This window comes from Pan paniscus, chromosome 1, assembly GCF_029289425.2.
Source record: "Pan paniscus chromosome 1, NHGRI_mPanPan1-v2.0_pri, whole genome shotgun sequence".
NCBI lineage: Eukaryota > Metazoa > Chordata > Mammalia > Primates > Hominidae > Pan > Pan paniscus.
Genome location: NC_073249.2, coordinates 173,890,853 through 173,916,299, shown reverse-complemented (window position 1 = coordinate 173,916,299; position 25,447 = coordinate 173,890,853). Strand labels below are relative to the sequence as shown.

The 25,447-nt window shown below is 41.8% G+C and overlaps 2 protein-coding genes and 1 pseudogene across 3 annotated transcripts in view; 1 reads left to right on the top strand and 2 right to left on the bottom strand.

Annotated features, from left to right (window-relative positions):
- The window catches only part of ECHDC2 (enoyl-CoA hydratase domain containing 2), a 31,715-nt gene extending 30,511 nt beyond the window's left edge, over positions 1-1,204 (bottom strand). Inside the window, exon 1 of the mRNA XM_034965420.3 lies at positions 1,083-1,204. The gene's annotated coding sequence lies outside the window, so the exon portion shown is untranslated. The remainder of the gene's footprint in view (positions 1-1,082) is intronic.
- The window catches only part of SCP2 (sterol carrier protein 2), a 128,696-nt gene continuing 104,344 nt past the window's right edge, over positions 1,096-25,447 (top strand). Inside the window, exons 1-4 of one of the 2 annotated variants that reach the window (XM_003815020.5) lie at positions 1,096-1,282; positions 15,524-15,581; positions 21,751-21,822; positions 24,488-24,619. In XM_003815020.5, the coding sequence (XP_003815068.4) occupies positions 1,214-1,282; positions 15,524-15,581; positions 21,751-21,822; positions 24,488-24,619 (331 nt within the window). In that variant the 5' untranslated portion in view covers positions 1,096-1,213. The remainder of the gene's footprint in view (positions 1,283-15,523; positions 15,582-21,750; positions 21,823-24,487; positions 24,620-25,447) is intronic. The other variant, XM_008967895.6, reaches the window with a different exon arrangement.
- On the bottom strand, positions 16,039-17,654 carry LOC134729697 (histone H3.3A-like; annotated as a pseudogene).

Here is a 25,447-nt window from a genome sequence, read left to right as displayed (position 1 = left end):
GTTAATTTTGCCAAGTTTAAGGACGTGCATCATCTTTGGAGACAGGTCCGTGCCTTTCTCCAAAGATGATTTTGAGGGCTTCAGTTTTTATAGGGGAAGGGGCAGATATTGGGGAAAGATGAATAAATTTTAAAAAGATGTGGGTAGATAAGAGGCAAACGGTTGCATTCTTCTGAGTCTTTGATCAGCCTTCACATGTGAGGGGGGTAGAGAAATAGTCACTTATGCATTCATCTAGCTCAATGAATCTGCATTTTTACATAAGATAAAATAAACCGGGGAGCCGGGCGCGGTGGCTCACGCCTGTAATCCCAGCACTTTGGGAGGCCAAGGTGGGTAGATCACCTAAGGTCAGGAGTTCCAGACCAGCCTGGCCAACATGGCGTAACCCCATCTCTACTAAAAGTACAAAAATTAGCGGGGCGTGGTGGCGCGCGCCTGTAATCCCAGATACTCGGGAGGCTGAGGCAGGAGGATTGCTTGAACCTGGGAGGCGGAGGCTGCAGTGAGCTGAGTTCGCGGCATTGCACTCCAGCCTGGGCGACAGAGCGAGACTCCGGTCTCAAATAAACATGGAAGGCTGTTTCTCCCCGGTTTGCTGGAATAAAGTCTCTGTCTTCCAAATTCCTTTTCAGAGAGCTTTTGTTCACAAGATTAAAAAAGAAGGTCACGCAGCTGGTGACGGAGCCTGGGTTTTTTGATTTAGACATTGTATCCATGTGTGAGATCCTGCCCATCCCCGCTTTCTTGGTGTCCTGTGAGTTTTAATTCATGAATTCACTCTCAACTGCCACCGCTAACAGGACACAGGCCAATTCCAACACGAACCCCAACGGCTCTCCTCAGGGTCACCTTTCATGAGTACGCTTTCCGGCCAACCCCTCCTCTCAGTCTTAGGCCCCACTGCAAGCCTACTCCCGCTCACCGTACAGAACCTAAGCACAGGATCAGAGATGGGGACAGGTTGACTCAGTCCCATGCCCTAGTCCGCAAATTAGGGATTCGGCTGCCTAAGGGCTAGAGAACGCTCCCCGCCCCACAGGACGCGCCCCGCCCCGCCCCCTCCTCCTGCCCCTACGCACGCGCACTCTCACGCGCCTGTGTTGCCGCCCGCGGCCCTGGCTTCGGGCTTCAGGGAGCTCTGGTGCAGTCTCCGCCTGTCAGTGCCGGCAGTCGTCCGCGGCGCCCGCCCCGGTCCCGCACTGGTGCAGCCATGTCCTCTTCCCCGTGGGAGCCTGCGACCCTGCGCCGGGTGTTCGTGGTGGGGGTTGGCATGACCAAGGTAAACCGAGCAGCGGCCCTGCTGGCCCGCTGAGGCTCGGGGGCGGTCGGTGCCTGGGTTTCTCTGTCCCTCCGGTCTCCTAGCTTCGACTGCTCCGCGCGTGGGTCATCGGCGTGGCGACTTGGTGGCTTGTACTCTGCGGAATCTCTGGGGTCATAGTGTCTCGGGCTGGTTCCTGCGGCCTTCTACTTCCTCCTTCCCTTTTCTTCTGGTCAGAGTTCATGAAGCAGCCCCGAGATAATCCAAGGATCTCACCTCTTTAGATTCTGAGCGGAGTCCCGAGGTGTGTGGGCTGGCTTGCCCCGGAGGGAGGCAGGTCGCGAATGCCGCCTGCTCGGCCCTCCCAGAAACAGCCCCCACAGGAGCCCTCATAGAGACAGCTCCAGATGTGGATGGCGAGGAGAAACGCTCCTGATGCCCAGCGCCTCGGCCCGAGTGGCAGATTCCGGCCTCCCTCTGTCCCTCCAGTGACTGCTTGGGACTCGGACGCCGCAGGCTCCCACGGCCGTTTTCCCCTCATCGCCCGCATGCTCCTTAATGCCAAACTGCCTTTCGTTTCTCCCCGGACGCAGTTGTCTGATGCCTCTGTTGCTTTGCTTCTGTTCTGTTACTTTTGTGCATCCTGAAAGGATCCGTTCAGATCGGATCTTCTCCAGGACGCCTCGGATCCTCCTGACTTTCCCCTAGAGCCTTGCACTGTGCTTACCTCTGTCCTGCACTTACTGTGCTCGGCAGTACGGGGCAGTACTGAAGCTCATAGGCGTCTGCGCGCCCCCTTAGCATGGCAGCTCCTCTAGACTGGGTACCTGGCTTATTCACTGCTGTGCCCCTCGCCCTGAACGTTCCTGATGTCTGAAGACCCTCAGTGAATGTTAGTTGAACAATACTAAATGGATATGCTTTGTGAAAGAGTTCCTAGGGAGAGTTCTATTTCTGAGAAAACAGCCCTAAAATGTTTATTATTTTACCAGTGGGCTGAGCGTACCTAATTCAGTCCAACATGTAAATAGGCCGGGGCCGGTGGCTCACGCCTGTAATCCCAGCACTTTGGGAGGCCAAGGCGGGTGGATCACCTGAGGTCAAGAGTTCAAGACCAGCCTGGCCAACATGGTGAAACCCCGTCTCTACTAAAAATACGAAAATTAGTCGGGCATGGTAGCACACGCCAGCTACTCGGGAGGCTGAGGTGGGAGGATTGCTTGAGCCTGGGAGATGGAGGTTGCAGTGAGCTGAGATCACGCAACTGCACCCCGAGCCTGGGCCATAGAGTCAGTCCTTGTCTCAACAAAAACTAAAAATATCCATGGAAATGGAAAAGTGGACCAATACCTTATGAAGCGGAAGGACATCATCCTAGTGTTTCACAGAAGGGGAGGCTTCTAACACAGGTGGACAGTAAGATCTTTCGAAGTAAGGTATTAATGCAGTCAAACCTTCCTCTGGCTGCTGAATGCCTGATTATATGTGCTGTATGGAAAAGCACAGTTGTCTAAACCTTTGGGAAATAGATGTATTCCTTTTTCCTCAAGTTGGGAGGTAGAGGTCGGGGAGGTGTTACAGTCCAGAGGAAAGTGGTGAGGAGTTTGGGTAGTGCCATTAATGATGTGCCTATCTGGCCAGTGTACTTTGCTATGGGTCTGGTCTTCTGCACCTTGGGGCAGAGTTTGATGGAGGAGGGAGAAATATTGACTAGACAACACTGTAACACTTTTTTTTTTTTTTTGGAAGACGGAGTTTTGCTCTGTCAACCAGATGGGAAGGCAGTGGTGCAATCATAGCTCACTGCAGCCTTGAACTCCTGGACTCTAGCGATCCTACCGAGTAGCTAGGACTACAGGCATGCTACCATACCTGGCTAATTAAAAAAAATTTTTTTTTGTAGAGACAGGGTCTCACTACTTACTACTAGATGGGTCTCATTTCTACCATATATTACTGTTATAATTTATCATAATACTTTATTTTTATTTTTATTTTTTGAGACAGAGTCTCACTCTGTCCCCCAGTCTGGAGTGCAGTGGGGCGATCTCAGCTCACTGCAACCTCTGCCTCCCAGGTTCAAGTGTTTCTTCTGCTCAGCCTCCCAAGTAGGTGCGATTACAGGTGTGTGCCACCATGCCCAGCTACTTTTTGTATTTTTATTTATTTTATTTTTTGACACAGATTCTTGCTCTGTCGCCCAGGCTGGAATGCAGTGGCGCGATCTTGGCTCACTGCAAGCTCCGCCTCCTGGATTCACGCCATTCTCCTGCCTCAGCCTCCCGAGTAGCTGGGACTACAGTTGCCCACCACCACGTCCGGCTAATTTTTTGTATTTTTTAGTAGAGATGGGGTTTCACCGTGTTAGCCAGGATGGTCTTAACCTCCAGATTTCGTGATCCACCCGCCTCGGACTCCCAAAGTGCTGGGATTACAGGCGTGAGCCACCGCACCTGGCCGTCAACAGGTTTTAACACAACTAAGTCACAGCTGCCATCTGGCTGACAGCAAGCCTCTTCACTTATGCTGCCTATCTCCTGATATACGCTCTTTTCATCTACTTAAATTCTACTTATCTTTCAAGAACTAGTCTAAGTCCCATACCTTCTTAAAACTTCCTCAGACTACTCTAAGTTACACTGGTCACCTTTTTTGAAATTCTGGTGACCTTATAGTCAGAACATGTAATTTAGCACTTCAGTTTTCTAGTACTTTTATGTATGGTAATTTCATGAAATACATCTTACATCACAATCCAGTACACACATACAAAACTTATTTGTAACAACTGAAACAATTTGTTAAAGCAACGCTTATTACATGTGATGAACTCTTGGTATCCCTAAGGTATATCTTAAAAAAAAAAAATTGCTGCTTGGCTGGATGTGGTAGCTCATGCCTGAAATCTCAGCACTTTAGGAGGCTGAGGTGGGTGTATCTCTTGAGCCCAGGGTTTGAGAACAGCCTGGGCGATATTGGCAAAACCCCATCTCTACTAAAAATAAGAAAAATTAGCTGGGCTTAGTGGCGCACACCTATATTCCCAACCACTTGGGAGGCTTAGCTGGGAGGATCACCTGAGCCTGGGAAGTCGAGGCTGCAGTGAGTCCTGTTTGAGCCATCACACTCCAGCCTGGGTAATGGGAGTGAGACTCTGTCTCAAAAAAAAAGTGCTGCTCACAACCTACTAAATTGATTTGGTCATAATCTAATAAGTTCAAATTTCAGTTTGAAAAATATTACATTATTTAATTCTCACCACGTAATGGATTTTTATATCCATTCAATTATCTGACTCTGAGGCTCAGAGGGGCTAAGTACTTTATTTTGGTGCAGCTTTTAAGTTTTGGAACTGCCTTTCTTAAAATCTCGTGCTCTTTCCATGCCATCTCTACTGTATATTACTGTTATAATTTATCATTGAAACATATATTCAGTAAATATTCTATGGGTTATATGCTAGAGATGCAAAAATGAAAAAAACAAAGTTCCTGTTTTAAAGGAATGTCTAATCTGGAGGAGAAAAGAATAAACAAGTAGTTTAAATAAGATTATTTGAGATATTTGATTAAACATGGCAGATTGAGAACATGAATTTATCTCTGTTGGTGCTTTCCATATCCCACTAAAGCAACAATAAGGAAAGAAAATGATATTAATCCACAAGGGCAAAGTGAGTAGGAAAGGAAACAATAGCTGAGAGATATCGGAAAATTTTTGGAAGATTCTGAAGTTGATGGAGAAGTAGTCACTGACTCAGAGCAGAGAGACCACTACCTAAGTTCCTGAAGAGGGGTTATACTGGTTGAGCCTCCCAGCAGAACTCCAGAAGGCCCAAAACTTGGATATACTAGGTGCCAGGTAGGTTGGGAAAGAAGAAAAAGACTATTCTAAGGAACAGTTAGGTCCCAAGATCTCTTTTACCACCAGGTGACTTTACCTTTTCTTAGCAGAGTATTGGAGACTTTTTCTCTGGGGAAACTGAACAGATGAAGAGGCTCTAGAATCATCTGAGCTGTTAGGCCCAAGTTGAAAAAAAGGGAATTAAATTGAATTCTGCATGCTAAAGGGTAGTACTTCCCAGCTGTGAGAAGCAACACTGGTAGTCACACATATACTACCTTCCTGGCAGAGATTTGGAAAATTATTTGAAATGGCTGCAGAGAAAAGCCAGCTTGCTACTCCATCATCTTGTGGTGAAGATCAGCAGTTGATAAGCTTTATTCATGCAGAGAGCTTCCTTCAGGCTTTTAATTGTTTTAATTATGAACAAATAGCCAAGGATCACCAGATATTCAAGGAAAATTTCCAACAAGACAACGTCAACCCCCTACTCAAAAACAACAAAATACTAAGGAAAAACTTTGGAGGAGGGATCAGAAGACACTTAGGGAACAAAAGAAAACCTAAACTGTAACAACCTCAGGGAGATAAGTGAAAATATTACATCTCTGAAAAAAGAACTGAGTGCTATTTAAAAAAAAAAGACATAGGAAAGAGCTCTTAGGAAATTAAACATATTTTGACCAAAACAAAATATTCAATAGAAGGTAACGTAAAGGAAATCTGGACAATGGAGCAAGAACAAAGAAATGGGTATTAGGAGAGAAAATAAAATTCAATGTTTAATAAAAAAGACCCAATATCTAGTTAATGAGTTCTAGAAAAAGAACCGAGAACATAGAAACTAGGAAGTTATCAGAGAAATAATAGAGAATTTTCCGAACTGAATTTTTCAGTTTGAAAAGCCAATCCGATGAATAAAAAGAAAACTCATATCAAGGCACATTATCCTGAAATATCAGAACCGTAGCATTAGATTTCTCAACAGAAACCTTGGAAGCTACAAAAAACAGAATAATGCTTTCAAAATTCTTAAGCAAAATTTTTGATCCTAGAATTCTATTCCCTAATAAATAATCCAAATTTGAGGGTAGAAAAAAATTTTTTAATGTAAATGCTAAAAAATTAACTTTTTACACATCCTTACTCACAAAGCTAATTAGAGAATGAATGTGTCCACCAAAATGGTGGAGTAAACCAAGGAAGAAGATACTGGATCCTGGAAACAGGATAACAAAGAATAGTGAGAAAAGCCCCAGGGTGGCATCTGTGCAATGACTCAGTTTGGAATATGTTCTGGATGGTTCCAGGAGGGAGGTCTCTAGAAAAAAACATTTTGACCATGTGGACTATGGTTTTAAGAGAGATTTTAGAGGTGAGTATATTAGAGTTGGAGTTAGGCACATAAAAAGCAAATGAAATACATGAGTTAGGCAAATTAAACTCAGTAATTATGTTACTGAGCATTAGCATTAGTATTGTTATGAGATTATTATATGTGTAACATGGCTTAAAATATGTAAATAAATATAATTCTACTTCATCCCTTGGTGCTTGAGAATTAAGATTCTTGGTGGAGAAGAAAAGAGATACAGATGTAATACAGAAGGGAGTAGGTAAAAAATTCTGTAATTCTGAAAAAGTATTAGTATAAACTTTAATTAGTATTTCATCTTTAAATGTTTTTCTGGCTCTGTCCACTGAAGAAGCTTAGAAATAATGACCAAATCTGTTACATCCATACCATTGTGATCTTAAAATATCTTTTTCTACTAGAAGAAATGGGTGGTTGCAGAAATTGCTTATTCCCCATGGGGCAGGAAATGTACAACGTGAGTCTAGAATATTTTGTCACTGCTAATTGCAAGGAAGTTATCAAAGCCTACTTGAGTGATGCCGAAAGGATTCAGGAGCCAACCTGTAGTTCTCACTTACCAAAGTTGAGAAAATTTGAGCTTTAAAAGAGATAGTAATTGCAGTTGATTAAAACCCATCAGGCTGGGCATGGTGGCTCATGCCTGTAATCTTGGCACTTTGGGAGGCCGAGGCTTAATTAAGCCCGGGAGTTTGAAACCAGCCTGGGCAACATGGCGAAACCTCATCTCTACTAAAAAAATAAAAATCAAAAATTAAGAAAAAAAACCCCATCAGGTATGTTTAAACAAGAGTTCGTGATAATATTTTAAAAATCAACTAATTATATATAGTCTTTGGAGGATAACAGGGAACCTACTCATTGTCTTGAAAATTGACAAAGGGAAACAATCATATGTTTATTGTTTTTCCTGTATGAACTGTATCATTGGATAATTAAATAGTAGATGAGGAGTAGTGTCTTCTATCAAACATATTTAAGTAATAACTGAAAAAGAAATGACAGAACATTACCATCATTTTTGACAGCTGCCAATGAATTGATCTAGCAGGGGTTCTCAAAATATGGTTTGTGGAGTCCTTGGGGTAGTCTCTGAGACCCTTTGAGGGGACCTGAAAGATCAAGACTATTCATAATAATACTAAGATATTGTTTGCCATTTTCATTGTATGTTGACATTTACACTGATGGTGCAAAAGTAATGGTGGGTAACACTGTTGGCATCTTAGCATGAATCAAAGCACTGGCACCAAACTAGTAGTCACTATATTTGTCATGCACTTATGCATTCACAGGAAAAAGAAAAGCACTAATTTTAACTTAAGACCTTGATGAAGCAGAAAACATTGGTTAATTTTATTGAATCTCAACCCTTAAGAGATGATTTGCATTATGAGCTAAACCAACTACTTTTTTTCATGAAACACATTTTACTTGAGAGAACAAATGGCACACATGTGATGGTTAATTCATACTTGAGTATTTTACAGACATTTTCTCAAAAACGAATGAAGTCAGCAGTCACGTCAAGGAAAACAACTGAAGTGTTTGTTTCTAAAGATAAAATTTGGGCTTTCAAGTGAAAATTAGAATTTTAGAAAACTTGTATCTGCTTCATAACTTCCTACTATTTAAAAATTGTTTTTTTTTGTTTTTTAACGGGATAGGTAATATTAACAAAGGTGAGTTTTTGGAATTATATAAAGTCAAAATTTGAAAGGGCCGTATAACTCATGGAGCCGATATTTTTCCAAAAAACCAATGGATGATGTTCTGCATTCTTTAAATAATAATCCACTCATTTATGGATCCATTGAATGGATCAGTAAGGGATCCAAATACAATATTTTATTATAACAGAGTATGAAAAATTCATTGATAGACGGTTTCAAATTCTACATTCCAGCTAACTTTTTTTTTTTTTTTTTGAGACGGAATCTCGCTCTGTCCCCCAGGCTGGAGTGCAGTGGCGCGATCTTGGCTCACTGCAAGCTCCACCTCCTGGGTTCACGCCATTCTCCTGCCTCAGCCTCCCGAGTAGCTGGGACTTCAGGCGCCTGCCAACACGCCCGGCTAATTTTTTTGTATTTTTAGTAGAGATGGGGTTTCACGGTGTTAGCCAGGATGGTCTCGATCTCCTGACCTTGTGATCCGCCCTTCTCGGCCTCCCAAGTGCTGGGATTACAGGCGTGAACCACCGCGCCCGGCCTAACTTTTAAGAAACCTCGGCCCGAGAGCGGTGGCTCACGCCTGTAATCCCAGCACTTTGGGAGGCCGAGGTGGGCGGATCACCTGAGGTTAGGAGTTTGAGACCAGCCTGGCTAACGTGGTGAAACTCCGTTTCTACTAAAAATACAAAAAATTAGCTGGGTATGGTGGCGCGCACCTATAATCCCAGCTACTCAGGAGGCTGAGGCAGGAGAATTGCATGAACCCGGGAGGCGGAGGTTGCAGGGAGCCGAGATGCCCCATTGCACTCCAGCTTGGGCAACAAGAGCAAAACTCTGTTTCAAAAAAATAAAATAAAATAAAAAAAGAAACCTCCATTTGGCGGGGCGTGGTGGCTCATGCCTGTAATCCCAGCACTTTGAGAAGCCAAGGAGGGTGGATCACCTGAGGTCAGAAATTCGAGACCAGCCTGGTCAACATGGCAAAACCGCGAAACCCCGTTTTTATTAAAAATACAAAAATTAGCCAGGCGTGGTGGTGGACGCCTGTAATCCCAGCTACTCGAGAGGCTGAGGCAGGAGAATCACTTGAACCCAGGAGGTGGAGGTTGCATTGAGCTGAGATTGTGCCACTGCACTTCAGCCTCAGCCACAGTGCGAGACTCAGTCAAAAAAAAAAAAAAAAAGAAACCTCCTGTCTCAAGAAAAAAAAAGGAATGTCCACACTCGGTTGGGTCCAGTGAGTGGCTCATGCCTGTAATCCCAGCAGTTGGGGAGGCTGAGGTTGAAGGCTCACTTGAGCCCAGGAGTTTGAGACCCGTGTGAGCAACATGGCAAGACCCCGTCTCTACAAAAGATAGAAAAATTAGCTGGGTGCAGTAGTGCATGCCTGTAGTACCAGCTACTCAGGAGGCTGAGGCAGGAGGATTGCTCTAGCCCAGGAGTTTGAGGCTGCAGGGAGCTATGTTCATGGCACCGTACTGCAGCCTGGGTGACAGAGCAAGAACCTATCTTGAAGAAAAAAAAAGAATATCCACAATTCCAATACTCTTCCCTTTTCCAACTACACGTCTGTGTTAGGTCACATGATGTACTTCATAGACTTCAACTAAAACAACATAATGCTAAAGTTTGAATGAAGAATCAGATATGAGAATTCAGCTGTCTCCTGAATTAAAGAGAATTGCAGAAATGCTAAACAATGGCATTCTTCCCACTTTATTTTGGAAAATACAATTATTTTTCATAGAAATTATTTATGTTAACATGTAATGGATTTATTGTTTTTGATGAATTGGAAAATCTTTTAAAATGTCTTTAGTTTTAAGTTCTATTATGATAGCTATTGGTAGATATAACCTTCATAATCGAAAGCTCTTTGCCATTTCCAATAATCCTCAAGAGCGTAAAGGGGTCCTGAGACTAAGAAGTTTGAGAATCGCTGGATCTAGTCTCTGCTGCTAACAACACAGAGAAACAATCAGATATATGCTTCCTAATTAAAGAATACACTACCACCTGTAGTTTTGTCAAAGGGATAGAATGTACAATCAAATTTTGGATCCAGTTGCCAATTTACAGGAAATACAGAGAACAGAAGTACACATTCAACTACATGGGTATGCAATCTGCAAAATCCAGACTCTGGGAAACTGTAGGTCAAATGCTTTGGTTCTTCAACAGACACATCTTACTGTATTTGAAAGGAAAAGAAAGTAGTAGAGGGAAGCCTGTAGATTAAAAGAGAATTAAAAGACACTTTTTTTAAATAAATGGGCAAGACTAAACTATAATGTCTTTGGATGCATATTTGGGTGATAAAAGTATGAAATATTCCAAGAGAGTAATTACTGTAAGAATCGGGATAGTAATTACTTTGGGGGTAGAGTGGGGATTGAGATTGCTACAGAGTACCTGGAGGAGTTTCTGGGGTGGAGGGCAAAGTTCTATTTCTTGATCTGGGTGATGGTAGCAAGGGTGTTTGCCTTAAAACAATTCATTAGGATATGCATTTAACTCCAGAAAAAAAAAATCCTAAAAATTGTACAGTAAGGAAATGGAATCATAAGTAGACAACTGGCCCAGCAGTTGAAAAAAATGTACTTAATAAAGCAAACACCGAGAATTAAATTAACACCAAATTGTGATTCTGCTATGTAAGAAGGGTAAGAGATATGTAAACTAATGTATATGTGGGGTGGCAGAAAAGGTCTGATCCTTATCGGTCCTTATAGGAGATTATGATATGACTTCTTACATTGATGAAGAAGGAAATAGTAGTATAAGAAGGATATTTAGAAAGATGTCAGTTTCTAACAAGAAATATCTGAAAGAATTGAAAGTGGATGTTTTGGGAGCAAATAAGACTACTGGGTGCAGAGTAGTGAAACAGGATTGCTGTTTTTATTATAAAGTTTGTGGTACTTTTTGTCTTTATCTTTTGCTTTTGCATTTCTTTTGTGAAAAAATAAAATATAAATAGAACATTGCTAGCACCTCAGAAGGCCCTCTTGTGTCCTCTTCCAGCCACTGACCCCTTGCCTTCAAAGGGTTACTATTATTCTGACTTCTGACCTTTAATATGCTGGATTAATTCTGGTTAAACCTTAAAAAGGTTTCTGTAATTCAAGAATTATGGAGAAGAATTGGGATGGGTCAGAGATAGGAACACATTAAGTGTTTTGGTACTGTGCAATGAAATGTGGCATTTAAGTCACATACCATGTTTCAAACTTTTGTGACCCATTAGCGAGTCGTGAACTCAATTTAGAAAGTTGTCTTAGAATTAAAAATTGAAATAGAACAGGAAATACTGATGCCAGCAAGCCCACAAATTGGGGCTTATCTTGGGAGGGTTCTCAGCTTCACTTAGAGTGAGCCAACAGTGAAAGAAAGCAAGTTAGAACAGCAAGGTACAGCAAAATGGCTGCTCCATAGACACAGCAGGGCTGTCGCATAGGCAGAGCAGCCCAGAGTAGCCCAGTGGATTGCTGGACAGCTATATTTATACCTACTGTTAAAAGGGGTGGGTTATTCATGAACTTTCTGGAAAAGGGGCAGGGAGTCCCCAGAGTCATATAAGATAACTTCTGAGGCATTGCCACAGCATAGTAGGTAAATTGTCATGCTGCTGGTGGCTGTGTCTTATGTAAATGTGTTATAATTCGCATATAATGAGCAATGAGGGCAACTAGAGGTTGCTTTCATTGCCATCTTGGTCTTAGCTGATTTCAGCTGGTTTATTTGTCACATCCTTTTTTGATCAGCAAGGTGATCAGTAGTGACTGAGGCTCAGGAAACAAGTCCTGTTGGTATCCTACCTTGAAATAAGAATAAATATTTCATGAAAGTTTTGCTTCACTTATGTATGTATATATGCGTGTACTGGGTTGTGTTGTAAAATGTATTTTATTTTGGTTTGCAGTCAAAAGAATATTCAAAGCCATTTCTCTTTAATGTGACCACTCACCAGCAAAGCACTACATCTTACCTAATCAGTCATCAAGTTCAGTAGATTTTACTTCCCTTGTATTTCTGAGGTCTATTTCTTTCTTTTTTGCTTCTGTCTTAGCCCTCACCTGGCCTGTTTCAGAATTATGCTAGTTGGTCTCACTGCCTCCCGCCATGCTCCTTTCATCATTTCTTCACATTGTGTCTAGGATGATCTAAAATGCAAGTCTCGTCATCCCAGTCTCTTTCTCTTTTTAAAAATAGACTACTTTTAAGAGAAATTTTAGGTTTACAGCAAAATTGAGTACAAGGTACAGAGATTTCCCATGTGTTTCCCCTATCCCTCCATATATAGCCTCTCCCTCTATCAGCAAGGGCACACCCAGAGTGATACATTTGTTATGATCGATGAACATACATTAACACATCATTATCACCCAGAGACCATAATTTACTTTAGTGTTCACTCTTGGTATTGTACATTCTATGGATTTTGAAAAATGTGTAATGACATGTATCCAGTGTTATAGGATCATACAGAATAGTTTCACTGCCTTAAAAATCCTCTGTGTTCCACATATTCATCCTTCTCTCCCACCAGCACCTGGCAACCACTGATCTTTTTACTGTCTCTATAAATTTTACCTTTTCCAGAGTGTCCTTTACTTGGAATCATAGTTTGTAGTCTTTTAAGATTGACTTCTTTCACTTAATATGATATGTATTTAAGGTTCTTCCATGTTTTCTCATAGCTTGATAGCTCATTTCTTTTTAGCACTGAATAATATTCCATTGTTTGGATGTGCCACAGTTTATCCTTTTACCTCCTGAAGGACATCTTGATTGCTTCCAAGTTTTGACAGTTATGAATAAAGCTAGTATAAACATCTGTGTGGTTCCATCATAGTGGCTCATGACTGTAATCCCAGCACTTTGAGAGGCTGAGGCAGGAGGATTGCTTGAGCCCCGGAGTTCGAGATCAGCCTGGGCAACATAGTGAGATCCATCTCTACAAAAAAACTTAAAAATTAGCCAGGCATGATTATGAGCACCTGTGATCTCAGCTACTCAGGAGGCTGAGGTGGGAGGATTGCTTGAGCCCGGGAAGTTGAAGCTGCAGTGAGCTGTGATCACACCACTGCACTCCAGCCTGGGCAACAGAGTGAGACTCCATCTCAACAAAACAAAACAACAACAAAAAACACCCATTTGTAGGTTTTTATATGGACATAAGTTTTCAACTCCTTCGGGTAAATGCCAAGGAGTGCTATTGCTAATTCATATGTGTATTGTGTGTGCTTTATTTTTGCTTTATTTATTTATTTATTGAAACTGAGTCTTGCTCTGTTGCCCAGGCTGGAGTGCAATGGCACAATCTTGGCTCACTGCAACCTCTGCCTCCTGGGTTTTCCTGTCTCAGCCTCCCGAGTAGCTGGGATTATAGGTGCTGGCCACCATGACCAGCTCATTTTTGTATTTTTAGTAGAGACAGGGTTTCATCATGTTGACCAGTCTGGTCTCGAATTCCTGACCTCAAATGATCCACCCACCTCGGCTTCCTAAAGTGCTGGGATTACAGATGTGTGCCACCATGCCCAACCTGTACATGTTTAGTTTTGTAAGAAATTGCCGAACTTCCTATTGCTCCATATCCTTGCCAGCATTTGATGTCAGTGTTTTGGATTTTTGCCATTCTAATTAATAGTGGTATCTGATTGTTGTTTTATTCCAGTCTCATTTTAAAAAACATTGTCATCTGGGCATGGTGGCTCACACCTGTAATTGCAGCACTTTGGAAGCTGAGGCAGGAGCATCACTTGAGCCCAGGAATTTGAGACCAGCCTGGGCAACATGGCAAAACCCCATCTCTACAAAAAATACAAAAATTAACTTAGCGTGGTGGTGCGTGCCTGTAGTCCCAGCTACTGTGGGTGCAAAGGGAGCTGAGGTGGGAGGATTGCTTGAGTCAGGGTGGTTGAGGCTGCAGTAAGTTGTGATCATACCACTGCACTCCAGCCTGAGTGACAGAGCAAGACCTTGTCTCAAACAAACAAACAAACAAAAACACTGTCTTCAGGATAAAGCCCAGACCAGCATTGCAGGGCATAAAGGGTCCCTTGTGAGTTGGCTCCAGACCTAGACTAAACTTTCAGCTCCATTACTTATTAGCTCTATGCCCCTGGGTTAGTTGTTTATCTCTCTGTGTCCTAGTTTTCTTATCTGTAATGCACGGAACCGACCTTTTAGGATGGTTGTGAGGATTAAATGAGTAAATACATGTGAAATGCTTAACACAATGCATACCACAGTAAGCGCCCAATAAATATTAGTTGTTATCATTGTTTGGACCTAAGGTACTTTTATGTTCATATCACTTTTATTTTATTTTATTTTATTTTTGGAGACAGAGTCTCATTCTGTCATCCAGGCTGGAGTGCAGTGGCACTATCTCGGCTCACTGCAACCTCTGCCTCCTGGTTCAAGTGATTCTTCTGCCTCAGCCTCCTGAGGAGCTGGGATCACAGGCGTGTACCGCCATGCCTGGCTAATTTTTGTATTTTTAGTAGAGACAGGGTTCTACCATGTGGGCCAGGCTGGTCTTGAACTCTTGACCTCAGTGATCCTCCCGCCTCGGCCTCCCAAAGTGCTGGGATTACAGGCGGGAGCCACCACACCCAGCCATCCTTAACACTTTCCACTTTATGTTTTAACCTATGTCATACCAAATTATTTACAGTTCTTCCACAGAGAAAAAACTGCTGTATTCTCTTACTTCTAGATCTTTACTCCAAAATTTCCTTCTCTTTCACTTTGCTAACTGCTACTCATCCATAAGAACTTAATTTAAATGGCAGTTTCTCTGGGAAGCCTTTCTTTTCCTCCCTCCAAGTCTGGGTAGATGTCTCTGTCAAGACATTCTGTACTTCTGACACTGTAGTGTAACTGTCTGTCTTAGGTTAGACTGGAAGCACTCTGAGGGCAAGGATTTTATATTATTTATTATGAGAGTCTAATAATAATGTGTTTTTTGTTTGAATGAGTAGTGAATGAATAGATTTTTATTGTGTAAAAAATGTAACTATACTTGGCTGGGCGCAGTGGCTCACGCCTGTAATCCCAGCACTTTGGGAGGCCGAGGCGGGCAGATCACAAGGTCAGGAGTTTGAGACCAGCCTGGCCAACATGGTGAAACCCCGTCTCTACTAAAAATACAAAAATTAGCTGGGCTTGGTGGTGTGCACCTGTAATCCCAGCTACTGGGGTGGCTGAGCCAGGAGAATGGCTTGAACCCAGGAGGCAGAGGTTGCAGTGAGCCGAGATCATGCCACTGCACTCCAGCCTGGGTGACAGAGCAAGACTCCGTCTCAAAAAAAAAAAAATGTAACTATTCTTGTTTGTATTTATTATCTCTTTCTATATCTCTAGTTTGTGAAGCCTGGAGCTGAGAATTCAAGAGACTACCCTGACTTGGCAGAAGAAGCAGGTAACATAGAACATTTAGATCTTTGAACATTCATAGTTTATTATGTGGTCTGTCTTGATTTCATGGATGGGGCAGCCTTGCAAGCACAAAAGGAAGCCCAGTCAAGGGAGAAGAACCTGTACAGAGAAATGCCTAGTGACTCACTACAAAGGAAAAGAGCTTGGGCATTCTTAGCAGCTACATAGCCAGAGCAGAGAGTGGCTTACAATTTTATGTGCTATCCAAATATGTGTTGAGATGGTTAAGGGATCTGTGGGAGAGAGAGGTAGGGTCATTAAAAGGGATAACATCATTCTAGTGTGTGTTAACTTCAGGAGTTCTAACAAAATTAGTGTCTTCCTTTCCTGGAAAAGGGATAATCACATTCAAAATGTATTAAATACCTGTATGGTGGTTTTCTTTACTTCACTGAGCCAACATAGAGAATTCTTTTTCTGTCACTAGATTACTGCATGACTAAAGGAGGTGATGCAGTTTGTTATTGTTTATTATAATGAGTATTAGTACTTTTGAGCAAAAGACGGGTGAATATTGGTGTGAGTGGAACTAACAGGGAGAAGGATCTACAGGTGTATGGGTCCTGGTTTTCTAAGCATTCGGCATTCTTTAGAGACGTGCCACAACCAGGCTGCATCTGGCTGCACTGTGGGTCTGAGTTGTAGCAGAGAGATCCCCATCCATTGTTCTTCTTCTCCCCCACCTCTCTTTTTTTTAAAAAAGGGGACAAGTATGAAAGCTTCTTTACATGATATATATAAAGAATTTTTTTTTGCCATCAATAAGAAATTTAATTATTTTTTAAAAATCCAAATGCTGGCATTGCCAGAAAAATTTAACAGGTTTTTTTTTTTTTTTTTGAGATGGAGTTTCACTCTTGTTGCCCAAGGTAGAGTGCGAATGGCATGATCTCAGTTCACTGCAACCTCGGACTCCCAGGTTCAAGTGATTCTCCTGCCTCAGCCTCCTGAGTAGCTGGGATTACAGGCACACACCTCCATGCCAGGCTAATTTTTTTGTATTTTTAGTAGAAACGGGGTTTCACCATGTTCGCTAGGCTGGCCTCGAACTCCTGACCTCAGGTGATCCACCCACCTCGGCCTCCCAGAGTGCTGGGATTACAGGTGTGAGCCACTGCGCCCAACCTAACGGGCTTCTTTTTATCCCTGCAGTTATAGTAAAAATTCACACACGCATGAAAATGGAAAAACTACCAATACTTGATTTCTGTACTCTATTTTTCCACTTGCAATCATATGCTTAGGTGCCCTTTGACTCCATGGAAAAAAAATCTAATGTTCAGAACTACCAATAACAAGAAGAGAATATTTTTGTTTTTGAGAATGAAATGGTTCCCAACATGGTGGGTTCTTTTTTTTTTTTTTGAGACGGAGTCTTGCTCTGTCGCCCAGGCTGGAGTGCAGTGGTGCAATCTCAGCTCACTGCAAGCTCCGCCTCCCGGGTTCACGCTATTCTCCTGCCTCAGCCTCCCGAGTAGCTGGGACTACAGGCACCCCCCACCTTGCCCAGCTAATTTTTTGTATTTTTAGTAGAGACGGGGTTTCACCATGTTGGCCAGGCTGGTCTCAAACTCCTGACCTAGTGATCTGCCCACCTCGGCCTCCCAAAGTGCTGGGATTACAGGCGTGAGCCACCGCACCCCGCCCATAGTGGGTTCTTAAGCACATTCTCTGCATATGTAGTATGCTAGCTTGATGTCTGTTGTTACTCATTTGGCATGGATAGTGCACAGGTTGGTGTCTTCAAAAAGGCCAACGAGATAGGCCTCACTTACTTCTTGCAAAGCACCAATAGCTGCACTTTGGAAGTGCCAATCTGTTTTTAAGTCCTGAGCAATTTGTTGCACCAGACGCTGGAAGGGAGGTTTGCGAATCAGTTTAGTGGACTTCTGATAACGTCTGATTTCACCGAGTGCCACAGTACCAGGCCTGTAATGATGAGGTTTCTTCACCCCTGCAGTAGAGGGCACACTCTTGCGAGCAGCTTTTATAGCCAGTTGCTTCCTGGATGCTTTACCAGTGGTTGATTTCGGGCAGTCAGCTTTGTACTAGCCATGGTATAGAGACCTCCTTACTTACCCTCCTTCTTTGGGTGGAACTCTGCCAGCTAGAGGTGGTGCTGGTGATAGAGAGGGGCAGCAGCTGCTGGAACACCTAAATAAATGTTTTGGTTTGGGGGCAAGTACTCTAAGCTTAGGTGCCGGTTGTTTAGGGGAATTCTGGGAAATACCTGCTGTCAACACCTGGAGACCTTCTCTTTCATCCCATAAGTTGTTAGGCACAGTCCTTTTCCTAGGGAGCCTCCCCAACTCAATTCCTGCTACGTTGTTGCCAGGCAACCCAAAAGGAGTTACTGTGTTTATTCCTTAGATGTTCCTGCTTATTACCATAAGTAATATTATGGGGAAATCCAGTGCATATATATTTAGATTTTGCTTCAACTTTTTTTTTGTTTTCTTTTTTCTCTTTCTAACTATTCCTTCAACATCAACTCTGATTATTCAACTCAATACTTAAATGTTATACAAGGAATCAGAGCATGTCTGTTCTCCAAAAGGAAGGTTCAAGAGATTTGATTAATTGCAGTGGTTCTCAGGGTAGACACTATTCATTTAATGTTTATCTTCTGCATTGTTAAATGTTCTCCTCTCAATTGATGCCTCCAAATAGTTTCTGCCTGTCTTTGAAGTGGGAGATGCTTTGATCAGCTTTCTCTATATTTTTTGACCAATTTCTTTTATTTCATTAAAAAATTTGAAGTTACTTTAGTGTGTATATAATATTTTGATTATAAAATGGTAATACTGAGGTAAAGTTAATGATGTTTGAAATTAACTCTGGGGATTGACTAGTAATAAGAAATCTGGCCGGGCATGGTGACTCACGTCTGTAATCCCAACACTTTGGGAGGCCGAGGTGGGCGGAGCACCTGAAGCTAACTTTTGTATTTTTAGTAAAGATGGGGTTTCACCCTGTTGTCCAGGCTGGTCTTGAACTCCTGACCTCGGGTGATCCACCCGCCTCGGCCTCCCAAAGTGCTAGGATTACAGGCGTGAGCCACCGTGTCTGGCCTGCTGTTAGCATTTAAAGGAGGTACAGAGTACCAGCTAAACATACCTTTTTGTAACTCATTCTTTCCCACTGATTATAAGAGCAATGCATGTGTTTTATTGTAACGAATAATTATGTACTAATGAAAACAAAATTTTGACCCAGACCTAGTCACTATTAGTATCTTGGTGTTATTCTATTTTAGCATTTTTCCCCTATGGCTATATGGGATCACATTTGTAGTTTTGTATCCTATTTATTTATTTATTTAGATATTTTTAAGGACAACATCTCACTATGCTGCCCAGGCTGGAGTGCAGTGGCTATTCACAGGTCCAGTCATAGTACACTCCACCTCAAACTCCTGGGCTCAAGCAGTCCTCCTGAGTAGCTGGGGCTACAGGTACTCGCCACTGCGCACAGCTTGTATCCTAATTTCTGAAATTTATTTTTTCATGAGCATTTCTCCTTCTACTTAAAATTGTTTGGAAAAGGGCCAGGTGTGGTGACTCATGCCTGTAATCCCAGCACTTTGGGAGGCTAAGGCAGGCAGATCACCTGAGGTCAAGGGTTCGAGACCATCTTGGCTAACATGGTGAAAACTCCGTCTCTACTAAAAATACAAAAAGTTAGCCAGATTGGTGGTGGGCACCTGTAGTCCCAGCTACTCGGGAGGCTGAGGCAGGAGAATGGTGGGAACCCAGGAGGTGGAGCTTGCAGTGAGCTGAGTTAGCGCCACTACACTCTAGCCTAGGCAACAGAGTGAGGCTGTGTCTCAAAAAAAAAAATTGTTTGGAAAAGAATGTTTAAGTTGCGCATTATATATATATATATATATATATATATATATATATATATATGCCATTATTTTTGTTGGACATTTAGGTTCCCAAGTTTTTGATATTTTAGAAAAATTGTAGTGAACATTTTGCTAAATAGATGTTTGTTCTAATCTCTGTTTATTTTTGAGGAAAGAGCCTAGAAGTGGAATTGCAGGAATAGTGAATATGATCATTTTTAAGTTTTTTTTTTTTTTTTTAATTGAGACATGGTCTCCCTCTGTTGCCTAGGCTGGAATGCAGTAGTGTGATCATGGCTCACTGCAGCCTTGACATCCTGGGCTCAAGCAATCCTCCTACCTCAGCCTCCCAAGTAGCTGGGACCACAGATGCACACCACCACGCCCCCCTAATTTTTGTATTTTTGGTAGAGACAGGGTTTTGCCATGTTGCCCAGGTTGGTCTTGAGGTCCTGGGCTCAAGGAATGCTCCTGCCTTGGTCTCCCAAAGTGCTAGGATTACAGGCATGAGCCACTATGCCTGGCCTCTTTTTTTTGTTTGTTTGAAACAGGGTCTGGCTCTGTTGCCCAGGCTAGAGTGCAGTGGTGAGATCATGGCTCACTGTAGCCTTGACCTCCAGGATTCAAGTGATCCTCTTTCTTCAGCTTCCCAAGTACCTGTGACCACAGGTGTATGCTACCACATCTGGCTAATTTTTATTTTTTGTAGAGATGGGGTCCCAGGCTGGTCTCAAAACTCCTGGGCTCAAGTGATCCTCCCACTTCAGCCTCCTAAAGTACAGTAAGCCACTGTGTCAACCAAGATTCTTGCCAAATTAATTTTCAGCCTTTACACCCTTAGAGTCTCATTGGCAACATATGAGAATGTTCTTCTCAACATAGTCTCATAAACATTATTATAAGACATTTATTTTTTGTCCATATGTTAAGCAGGAAAAGATAACTCATTTTTTGACTAACCCAATTCTGTAACCAATTACTTCATAAATTATAATAATTGATTATTATAATTAGTATCTTTGTGAATTAAAAAAATTTCAAATACATTTATATGGTTAAAAAAAAAAAAAAAGAAGCCAGGCTTGGTGGCTCACACCTGTAATTCCAGCACCTTGGGAGGCCAAGGGAGGTGGATCACTTGAGGTCAGGAGTTTGAGACCAGCCTGGCCAACATGGCGAAACCCCCTCTCTACTAAAAACACAAAAAGTAGTGTGGTGGTAGGCGCCTGTTATTCCTGTAATCCCAGTTACTTGGGAGGCTGAGGCAGGAGAATCACTTGAACCTGGGAGGTGGATGTTGCAGTGAGCCGAGATCGCGCCCTTGCCCTCCAGCCTGGGCGACAGAGCAAGACTCTGTCTCGAAAAAAAAAAAAAAACAAAACAGAAAATACAGGAATACAGGGCCAGGTGTGGTGACTCATGTCTCATATCCCCTCACTTTGGGAAGCCAAAGTGGGAGGATCGCCTAAGCCCAGGAGTTTGAGACTGCAGTGAGTTATGATCACACCACTGCACTCCAGTGACAGAGAGACGTTGTCCTTAAAAAAAAAAAAAAAAAAAGAATGAAGAGTGGCTTATAATTCTCAGGCCTGTTCCCCATGGACAACTTCTTTTAACTCGTTTTGCTTTAGTTCTTCTGGTGATTATCTAAATAATTCCTCAAGTTTTTGATTTGTCAGTTTTAGATGTCTGTTTGCTTCTCACTGTCATAAATGAGGATTTAGCTCACACTTTTTTTTCAACCTCACTGTCCTCTTTCCAGTTTACTTACATAATTTTTCTCATTTACTTACATAATTTTTCTCAGTTCCTCCACTAGTTATTTCTGCCACTTTTGATAGCATCCTTAAGCTCTCTTTCTTGTTCCATAGACAGAGTCACCTCTTGATCTTTTCTTTGTAAGATGAGCACATTAGTGCTATCTGCTCCCAGTAATGACAGTCTTTCTCATTTTACCCTCTAGATGTGCAGTGGAGCTACAGGGATGAATAAGACAAGGGACAAGGACCTTGTCATTAAGGAGCTGTAAGACTCTTCAGATTTAATGTAGATAGATGTGAAGTTATAACAGAAAGTGTTAAGTACCAAAAAGGAGATACGGAAAAGTGATGCAGTAGCTTAGAGGAAAAAATGATTACTTCTGAAAGTAGAGATCTGACATGATTTGATGAAGGATTTGTCATTTGAATTGAGCATAGACTATATAGAGGTAGTTTACTTTGAGAAAACTCTAAACTTAATTTTCACTCTCCTAAAACAAATACTTAAAGCACTTTTTGATAAAAACCTTTCGTTTTTATAGGCAAGAAGGCTTTAGCTGATGCACAGATCCCTTATTCAGCAGTGGACCAGGCATGTGTTGGCTATGTTTTTGGTATGTATTAAACTGTGTATTCTAAAATTTTTTTACCTAAATCTAGCAGCAACTATACAAACAATGCGGAGGCATTTGTGAATTTTAACCCTCAAAAACTCAGAATTCATTCAATTATATTTGTATTGAAGAAAAAAGAAAAAAAATCTCAGAATTCAAAGTCTGATTTAAGGGAATTACCACTATTTATAGATTTCCCTTGTGTGTCAACCTAGTGTAATTTTTCTTTTGGTGACTATTCCAAATTATACTGTAAAGATCTTCTTTGGCCTTTTTAAAAATATGGCCAGGCACTGTGGCTCACGCCTATAATCCCAGCACTTTGGGAGGCCGAGGCGGGCGGATCACGAGGTCAGGAGATCGAGACCATCTGGCTAATACGGTGAAACCCTTCCTCTACTAAAAATACAAAAAATGCGCCTGTAGTCCCAGCTACTCAGGAGGGAGAGGCAGGAGAATCTCTTGAACCCAGGAGGCAGAGGTTGTAGTGAGCTGAGATTGTGCCACTGCACTCCAGCCTGGGCAACAGAGCAAGACTCCATCTCAAAAAAAAAAAAAAAAAGCATACTGTTTCATTGAATAAATGTATTATAATTTATTTTATCAATCCCCTTTCAATGGATATTTAAAAGTTCCAGTCTTTTCACAGAATTTAAAAAATACTTAATTGTCAAATATTGAATATATTCAAGGTATAAAATAAGATGATTTATGTATATATTGTATAATAATTGCCACAATCCAGTTAATTAGCCATTAATTACCACCCATGCTGTACGTTAGATCCACAGAACTCGTTCATCTTATAACTGAAAGTTTGTACCATTTGACTAACATCTCTCTGTTTCCCCCAACCCTAACAACATTTTTTTTTTGTTTTTGGCAAAGGGGTAAGGTGTGTGTGGGAACCCCTACATCATTTTAAATGATTATATGATATTCTACTCTTGAAGATCTACTACAGCTTATTTAGAAGTAGTAATGATATTTTCTAATTTCTAGTTGTTATAAAAATTCTATGAATATATACAGTATTATTAAAATACTATAGTAGGTGTTACTGTAGATGAATATTTGTGCATATCTATGATTCATTTCTTTGAGATATCAAGATATCAAGAGAATTCTAGAAGGGAAAAGTACTGGGTTAAAGGGATGCAGAATATATTTATTGAAAAGCAGATCCCTAACTTTCCTGATTTTGCTGAAGACTCCTGGAGCCTGTACCTTCAGATATTCCCATCACACTGCTCCAGCATATCTACCTTGGTGGTCATGTTACTTGTGTTTGAAATGCTTGTTCCTTGGTGCCGTAAAGAAATAGCACTTGAACATAAATTTAATTTACTCAGCAAGGCCATTTTAACTTCCTGCAGAAAGGGTACACTCGCCAGCAGTTTTGCCACGAGAGTACACTGAGCAAAGGAGACAGGGTCATTTATAACCTGATGCGTCCACCCTACTGCTGTGTCCAGTTCCATTGGCTGGAACGGGACCTCACATTTTGTATTTGTCCTGATTGGCTGGCAACTTAGAACTTTTTAAAAGAGGCAAAGGCAGAGGAGAACAAAGGAAGGAGGAAGTAACTTGTGGAATGCTGAGAAAGGTAAAAACACCTTCAAATAAGGAAGAGGAACAGGCTATGACCTAATGCTTGCTTGGGCCAGTATAAGCATGCCAGGCCAAATATTTAGGCTAAATTGTGGGAGCTAAGAACGTAAAGTGTAATGATTTCTTTACCATGGCTAGCAGATATTTAAGAATGTTAGCACAGGTCTTTGAATAAATTTTGCTTCTAAGAGAAGTTACTATTTATTCCTAATTAAATGAGGAGGAAAGTCTTTGAAGAGGAACCTCTACTTTACTTTTTACACTTGGGAAAGGAAGGCACATGTGTATTTAACATGGATCATGTTTTCCTGGAATGCCTTGGCATGCAGGGTCTTTTAAACTTTTTGAAGTTGTGGAATCTTTATATGAAAAGTAAATCATGGCCTTTAATCACTGGCATAGGTTTAAAGATTTTATTTATTTATTTATTTATTTATTTGAGACCGAGTCTCGCTCTGTCACCCAGGCTGGAGTGCAGTGGTGCGATCTAGGCTCACTGCAACCTCTGCCTACTGGTTCAAGTGATTCTTCTGCTTCAGCCTCCCAAGTAGCTGGGATTACAGGTGCATGCCACCATGCCTGGCTAATTTTTTGTATTTTTAGTAGAGATGGAGTTTCACCATGTTAGCCAGGATGGTTTCGACCTCCTGACCTCGTGATCTGCCCACCTCGGCCTCCCAAAGTGGTGGGATTACAGGCATGAGCCACCACACCTGGCCAAGGTTTAAAGATTTTTTTCTGACATTTAGGTGTTAATGAAATATTGCTTTCTTTATCATGTAGCCTTAGCCAGATGGAACTGTTTTCTATTAACTGATCATTTCTTTACTTCTCTACCTCTGTATTATATACAGAAAGTGCACATATATTCTGTTTTCAGTCTTTTTTGCAGAGTAAATGATGGTTTGTGTTAAAACTGTTTCTAAGATATTTACTGTCTTGCACATGTTATATGCTAGGCAAAGGTATAATATTGAAAAAACCCATAATGTAGTATTATGTTGCATTGCAACTCCATAATTCTCCATATTAAAATTTTTGTTTTTCTATTCAGGTGACTCTACCTGTGGTCAGAGGGCTATCTATCACAGTTTGGGAATGACTGGAATTCCTATAATCAATGTCAACAATAACTGTGCTACTGGTTCTACTGCTTTGTTTATGGCCCGCCAGCTGATTCAGGGTGGTAAGGAGTGCTTGTCTAGTGTACTTAAATATTGCCCCATTTTAATCATTTAATCACACAACCATCAGAGGAATTATTTTATAATGTATTTGTTTTAAAAAAGGCTTCATCAGGCCGGGTGTGGTGGCTTATGCTTGTAACCCTAGCACTTTGGGAGGCCGAGGCGGGTGGATTGTTTGAGCTCGTGAATTTGAGACTAGCTCTGGGCAATGTAACAAAACCCCGTCTCTACAAAAAATACAAAAATTAGCCGGGTATGGTGGCGTGCATCTGTAGTCCCAGCTATCTGGGAGGCTGAGGTGGGAGCATGACTTGAGCCTGGGAGACAGAGATTGCAGTGAGCCTAGATGGCACCACTGCACTCCAGCTTGGGTGATAGAGCCAGACCTTGTCTCAAAAAAAACCCCCCAAAAAACAAAAAAAAGGCTTTATCAGCCAGGCATGGTGGCTCACACTCGTAATTTCAACACTCTGGGGGACCAAGGCAAGAGCATCACTTGAGCCCAGGAGTTCAAGACCAGCCTGGGCAACGTAGTTAGAACCTGTGTTTATACAAAATTAAAAAAAATTAGCCAGGCGTGGTGGTCCCAGCTGTGCAGGAGGCTGAGGCTGGAGGATGTATGATCGTACCACTGCACTCTAGCCTGGGCCACACAGTGAGATTGTCTCTAAAAAAAAAAAAAAAAAAAAAATTAATTAAGATAAAATAAAATTAAAAAGGCATTGTGAGATATAATTTATAGACCATAAAACTCACCTTTTTAAAGTGTACAATTCAGTGTTTTTTGTATATTCACAGAATTGTATACCTATCACCACTATGTAATA